Genomic DNA, 7,185 nt, shown 5'->3' with positions numbered 1-7,185 from the left:
TCCCTCTTAATGCACAAGGTATATTAACATATGCTCCAGGTTACTTTCTTGGTATAAATTCTGTACTAGTCAGCAGGACAATCTTTTTCTGCACAATTATAGTAACTTAGGTCAAGTGTAGTTTTATATAGTGGTAGGTCTGAATCCATTTTCTTTAACTGTGTTGTTGTTGTAGGAATTTGCTCGCCCTGATACATCGAATGATAGAGTTTGTTGTACGTGAAGGGCCAATGTTTGAAGCTATGATTATGAACAGAGAGATCAACAATCCTATGTTCAGGTGTGCATTTTTTTTTTAATTGTGGTAAAATTTGCATGTAGTATACCCATGTAATTTACTGTTTCTACGTGTACAGTTCAGTGGCAGTCTTTCATACCTGAAACTCTGTACCCCTTAAACAGTAACTCCATTCCTTTGGTCCCTCAGCCTCTGGCAACCATGTTTCTACTTTCTATCTCTTTGAATACTCTAGGTACTTCTGAGTGGGATCATACCTTGTTTGTACTTTTGAAACTGACTTAATTTCACTTAGCATATGTCTTCAGGGTTCATCTTTGGATGAACATACACACACACACACCACATTCTGTTTATCCTCAGATGTACTTTTTAAAAATACTTTAAAAATATTCCAAGAATAAAGTCCTGAAAGTATGAGGTTATTTTTGTAATGGGGTGAGAGGGTAGTTTTAACACATTATTGACCAGAGTTGTATTATGGCCACAGGTGTTAGTTAGCATTGTTTTTAGCATTTTCTTGGAGGAAAATACTTTTCATTTTGTTTTTCACTGGAAGAGTCATAAGCAAGATATGGTAGAATAAATGAGGTTTATAGAAAACTACTTACCTTCTGGATAGTTATGATATCTAACACATTCATTCACAGTTAAGTCATTTAAAAACTGCTGCTTTTGAAATTACATCTTGGGAAGACTTCTCCATTGCCAGACACAGTCCCTGACTTAGGGGTGTTCAATAAAACTAATCGTAAGACTCAGCATGATGCGTATATACCTTCTGAGTGTTAATGTCAGTCAAAAGACAGTTTGGAGTGAGGGTGAGGATTTCTTTTCAGGGATCTTTGCTTTTGATTTTACTTAGAACTAAATAGGCAAATAAACTTTCTCATTTGTTTTTATTTACTTGAAGGCACTTCTGCATTAAAAAAAAAGTGATGTTTAATTTTTTTGTTTGTTTTTGTTTTAGATTCTTATTTGAAAACCAGACACCAGCCCATGTTTACTATAGGTGGAAGCTTTATTCTATTCTCCAGGCATGTATATAATCAGTTACCTTGTTAATTTTGAATCTGAGGTATTGGACCTCTCTAATAGCATTCTTGGCACTTATTAGGGAGATTCACCAACTAAGTGGCGGACGGAAGATTTTCGTATGTTCAAAAATGGATCTTTTTGGAGGCCACCACCATTAAATCCATATCTGCATGGGATGTCAGAAGAGCAGGAAACAGAAGCTTTTGTAGAGGAGCCAAGTAAAAAGGGAGCACTTAAGGAAGAGTAAGATTTTTTTTTCCTTGTTTTATTTTCAGAAAAGATGATTTAATGGTCACTTTAATTAATGGAGTAGGATGTGTTAACCTTAAAATGGTCTTTAAAATTTTGTGACTGTTTTAAATAGTGCATGTCTTAACATATGCATTTTCATTTTAAACATCTTGAAGTGAAGTCGCTCAGTTGTATCCAACTCTTTGTGACCCTATGGACTGTAGCCTACCAGGTTCCTCCCTTCATGGGATTCTCCAGCCAAGAGCACTGGAGTGGGTTGCCGTTTCCTTCTCCAGGGGATCTTCCCTACCCAGAGATCGAACCTGGGTCTCCCGCATTCCAAGCAGACGCTTTAACCTCTGAGCCACCAGGGAAGCCCTTTAAACATCTTGGCAAGTGTAAATGTGTGTCTTGCTGAACTTGACCTCTTCTTACTGATAAAAATTGATGATGATCTCTTAAGTGATGGCACTTTAGCAGTGGAATACTTTATATTCATACAGAAGTTATCTAGGGCCCTTAGAATTGTTGCTTCTCTGAGTGCAGCATAAAGAGGGAAAATTATTGTATGACTTAGTGAAGTGAGATGGATGACTATGCAAAAAGCTGCTCTAAGAAGTGCAGTGTGCGGCCACCATGGAAACATGTTATTGTTAGTTTTCAGCACTGCTACAGTGCAGTTACCTTGGTTTAAGAAGCAGAAACAAATTTAACTATTGAAATGTTCAAAGGAAATTCTGTATCCCTGATTTGGGGGGAAAAAAAGGCTAAAATGATACTTAGCTTGTATAACTATATGCTTCATTGTGTTAGCCTATAAGTCTTAAAGCTATTAATAGTTGCATTGGTGCATTGTTCATAAGAGCATTGATAATAGAGAACTGTAGTATTTGAGAGTATATTTGGTTCTAAAGATGTATGTTCACCATCACTTTTGCCCAGGGATCTGCATATACTTAAGCCCATAGATAGGCTAAATCTGGATGCCTCCTGTTTTATTTGAACACAGCCATATCCGTTCTTTTACTTGTAGTCTGTGGTTCCTCTGGTGTTAGAGCAGCAGAGTTGAGTGACTGTATGGCCTTCAAAGCCTCAATATTTACTGTCTGATCCTGTACAGGAAAAGTTTGTTAACCCTCGCTTTAGCCTGTCCTAATCCTATGCAGACATGCTAAAGTAACAGACTTCAAAGGAAAGTGAAGAGCATGAAGGTTCTTTTTCAGTGTAATAGGGTAATAGAACTGTGATGTTCTCAAGAACTTTTGAAAAAAAATGACTGTAATTTTAATTTACTTAATTTGTAAACTGAAAGTCACTGAAGTAAGTAATTTATTTGTTCCTGGAAAAGTGTTCTTCCCCATATAAGTTCTTAAAAAAATGTAACACATTTGGAGTATGTAACGCAAATCAGACTTAACACAGTTTAGCCTTCAGAATTTTACCTGAGTGGGTTTTAAAGAAATTAGTTTGTGAGCAGAAATGGTAATGGTATTTAAAATTTGTCTATAAATACTTACAAGCTAAAAAAAATTTGTATTCAGACAGAGAGACAAATTAGAAGAAATTCTGCGGGGGTTAACTCCAAGGAAAAATGATATTGGAGATGCAATGGTTTTCTGTCTTAATAACGCTGAAGCTGCTGAAGAAATCGTGGATTGCATTACTGAGTCCTTGTCCATCTTAAAGACACCCCTTCCCAAAAAGGTACAGGAATGATTTTTCTTTATGGAACATTTAATTAAGAAAAAGAGGTAATAACTGACTTCTGCTTTGATTGATATTGGTTTCATTTTTGAATCAAGAACTTAACTGAAGAAATCTTTCCCATGTAGTTTTGTTTTCCTTCTGCCTGGGAAATGTAGGTTAATTGACACAAATTATCAACAGGTTGAAATGTAAATGAATTACAACTTTTATTCCTGCTAAAGTCATGGTTGTGGTGATACAGAATTTCTTAAAATTATTCTATTTAGTTATAATTAAGTTATACCTAAACATTGTCCTTATGCTGTTGATTCAAAAAAATTCAATGTGGAGTTTTTGTTAGCTACATTATTTGCTGTTGGTTTTCAGTTTTAATCCATTTTATGCTATCTTTTGGTATTCTAGATTGCCAGATTATATTTGGTTTCTGATGTTTTATACAACTCTTCAGCCAAAGTTGCCAATGCTTCCTATTATAGAAAATTGTAAGTATAGTGATGTAAGGTGATATGCCTAAAATAAAATATTTAAGGGTAAGATGCTCAGAAAAGAGTATAGTAAAACTCTTGCTCAGTTCCCAACATTTCCTTTTTGGTGTTTATTTTATGAATCAGGGAAGCTTTGAAGAACTGGCTCTGAAGGGAAATTTGGAGATATCAGCCCTAATCTTGGCTCTGCTATTCCTTTTTCTGCCTTGAACAAGTTGCTTAACTTTTCTGTTCCCTATTTTATGGAACAAAGAGGTTGGACTAGATGGCCCAAAGTAACCGAGATGTAAAATTCCTTGTTAATCAAGGGAACTAGTTCTTAAGACTCTTTGGGGGCTTTTGCAGAAGAAAAATTCAGAATAATAGTTAAAGTAATGTATTATTTGAATTTCAGTTTTGAAACAAAGTTGTGTCAGATATTTTCAGACCTCAATGCTACCTATCGTACAATTCAAGGCCATTTACAGTCTGAAAACTTTAAGGTACGTTTATTGTTTGGTTAATTTTGCCCTAGTGTTTTAAATGGGACATGGGGGCTGGGAACCACATTGGAGAGCTAAGAGTATGTAAGACGACTGTAAGACGTAACTTAGGTGTTTCAGAAATTATTGGTTTAAAATTTACCACCATTTTACCTTCAGTATCGGAAACAGTCTGAAATTTTAAAATATGTGTAGTGTTTTGGGTATCTGGTTTATTTTTAAACATTTTAATAAAATATTAGTCTTTTCACAAAAAACACTCAGAAGATCACTTGTTTTGTAGTAGTATATATAATTTGGCTGGATTAGAAATATACATTTTAGTTATGTTTAGAAAGTATATTCAGCAATTAATTTTTTTTTTATAAACTCTGAAGTTATAGACCAACATTAAGAAAAGCCAAACAAAATACCTTACTTATAGTTAAAAAAATAGATATACTTCCATGGGCAGAACACTCATTAAGGAAATTTTTAGCTTGGGAAGATTCCCAATGACTCCACCATTTAGGGGATTCAAACAAACAACTCCATTAAAATTTTTTTATCTTAAATTTTGACCATAAGACAGAGATTATAGAAGAGTTTGAGGATGGGCCAGAGAGAGGTATTAATCGGACTCAGGAAGTATTTCATCAGACCATAAAGGAATTCAGATCAGAACTTGGCTACACTTGTATCCAGCTTTCATTAGTTTCTAGGCTAGTGTTTCCCAGAATGTGTACCATTCTGGGAGGGAACTTGAGCTTAGGTGACCAAGAGCAAGCAGTTATGATTTTTTTTATTATATTTATTCTTAGTATCTTTCCTCTTTTAATTGAGAGGTAACTGATTAAAAGAAATAATTGTAATGATAAAAAAATATTGTAATGATAGTTATTTTCCTTAAGTTTTAAAAAGAATATTGCTTTAAAGGAAAATTGTGATGGAAATTCAGCAAATTGTGATGGTCATTATCATGAGATGATGTTTGATACATATTGTCCTGAATAATAATTCATTGTCTTTTTCCTGTTAGCAACGGGTAATGACCTGCTTTAGAGCATGGGAAGATTGGGCAATTTATCCAGAACCATTTTTGATCAAACTACAAAATATTTTCTTAGGACTTGTAAATATTATTGAAGAAAAGGAAGCAGAGGTAGGTATTCACTGTATTTGTCTGATTATCTTAAAATTTATTTCTGGGGATGCTTTGGAGGTACAGATATGATTAACATTTCTTTGTAGAAAATATGTACTGTTTACCACAAAATAGTGGATATTTGTTGCTGGAATTGTTGGAGCCCAGGAGTTGAAATTATATATAACAGGAATTCTCTGTTTTGTATCCTTATGTAAAAATTGATGACTGGTGTTTTATTTGATGACATGAAAACATTTATTGTATATTAGTAGAAGAAAGAAAAAAAAAGCAAGTAATAGAGCGAAATATGCAGCACAGTTTCATTTTGTTAAACTGAAGATACCTATGTAAGTAAATACATACCTGAAAAGATGTGTACCACAGTGGTAGCAGATTCTGTTCATCACTGTTCTGGTTTGTTTATTTTTTAAGCCTCCTCAATAGTTCTTGAATCCTTCATCTTCATTTTCACCATCCTGATCCATCTATCATGTTTTCGCTTTCACTTCTACAAGATACTCCTGATTTGCTTCCCCACTTGAACCACATGGTCCTGTTTCAGTTTGTTAATATCAATGTTTTCTCCTACCGTAGACCTTTATACATGTTCTTTCCTCTTTTTGGAACATCTCTTGTCTCAGACCCTTTAGATCTCAGTTTGAGCATAAGTTCATTGAGCCTTCTCTGACCTCTTTAGGTAGAACCTACTTACTATACATTCTAATAATACAGTGCACCTCTTTGTTGTATAAGTCATCCTACACTGTTGTGATTATCTGATTGACTGGCTCCTTCTCCACTCCCCTGCCCTCTCCGCCCCTCAAGTTCTCCTGAGCTGTATGACAGGAGGGACTAAGGGACCAAAGCTCATTTTCACTCATTATTGTATCCTTAGACTTTAGCACGCAAAAGAACATATTACAGTCATCCTCTGTCGTCCCCTTCTTCTGCCCCCAATCCCTCCCAGCATCAGGGTCTTTTCCAATGAGTCAACTCTTCGCATGAGGTAGCCAAAGTATTGGAGTTTCAGCTTTAGCATCAGTCCTTCCAATGAATACCCAGGACTGATCTCCTTTAGAATGGACTGGTTGGATCCCCTTGCAGTCCAGGGGACTCTCAAGAGTCTTCTCCAACACCACAGTTCAAAAGCATCAATTCTTCAGCGCTCAGCTTTCTTCACAGTCCAACTCTCACATCCATACATGACCTTGACTAGATGGACCTTTGTTGGCAAAGTAATGTCTCTGCTTTTGAATATGCTATCTAGGTTGGTCATAACTTTCCTTCCAAGGAGTAAGCATCTTTTAATTTCATGGCTGCATTCACCATCTGCAGTGATTTTGGAGCCCAGAAAAATAAAGTCTGACACTGTTTCCACTGTTTTCCCATCTATTTCCCGTGAAGTGATGGGACCAGATGCCATGATCTTCGTTTTCTGAATGTTGAGCTTTAAGCCAACTTTTTCTCTGTCCTCTTTCACTTTCATCAAGAGGCTTTTTAGTTCCTCTTCACTTTCTGCCATAAGGGTGGTGTCATCTGCATATCTGAGGTTATTGATATTTCTCCCAGCAATCCTTATTCCAGCTTGTGCTGCTTCCAGCCCAGCGTTTCTCATGATGTACTCTGCATATAAGTCAGATAAGCAGGGTGACAGTATACAGCCTTGCCGTACTCCTTTTCCTATTTGGAACCAGTCTGTTGTTCCATGTCCAGTTCTAACTGTTGCTTCCTGACCTGCATGCAGGTTTCTCAAGAGGCAGGTCAGGTGTTCTGGTATTCCCATCTCTTTCAGAGTTTTCCATAGTTTATTGTGATCCACACAGTCAAAGGCTTTGGCATAGTCAGTAAAGCAGAAGTAGATGTTTTTTCTGGAACTCT

At 35.9% G+C, this 7,185-nt stretch overlaps 1 protein-coding gene across 1 annotated transcript in view; it reads left to right on the top strand.

Moving 5' to 3' along the window:
* Positions 1-7,185, top strand: part of U2SURP (U2 snRNP-associated SURP domain containing) — a 53,646-nt gene that overhangs the window by 25,041 nt on the left and 21,420 nt on the right. Inside the window, exons 14-20 of the mRNA XM_010858142.1 lie at positions 176-280; positions 1,209-1,275; positions 1,356-1,519; positions 3,049-3,211; positions 3,617-3,696; positions 4,094-4,181; positions 5,200-5,322. Coding sequence (XP_010856444.1) covers positions 176-280; positions 1,209-1,275; positions 1,356-1,519; positions 3,049-3,211; positions 3,617-3,696; positions 4,094-4,181; positions 5,200-5,322 — 790 coding nt within the window. The remainder of the gene's footprint in view (positions 1-175; positions 281-1,208; positions 1,276-1,355; positions 1,520-3,048; positions 3,212-3,616; positions 3,697-4,093; positions 4,182-5,199; positions 5,323-7,185) is intronic.

Source organism: Bison bison, unplaced genomic scaffold, assembly GCF_000754665.1.
Source record: "Bison bison bison isolate TAMUID 2011002044 unplaced genomic scaffold, Bison_UMD1.0 scf7180017864384, whole genome shotgun sequence".
Classification (NCBI taxonomy): Eukaryota; Metazoa; Chordata; class Mammalia; order Artiodactyla; family Bovidae; genus Bison; species Bison bison.
Note: the sequence above shows the minus strand (reverse complement) of the source record. Positions and strands in the feature narration are given on the sequence as shown.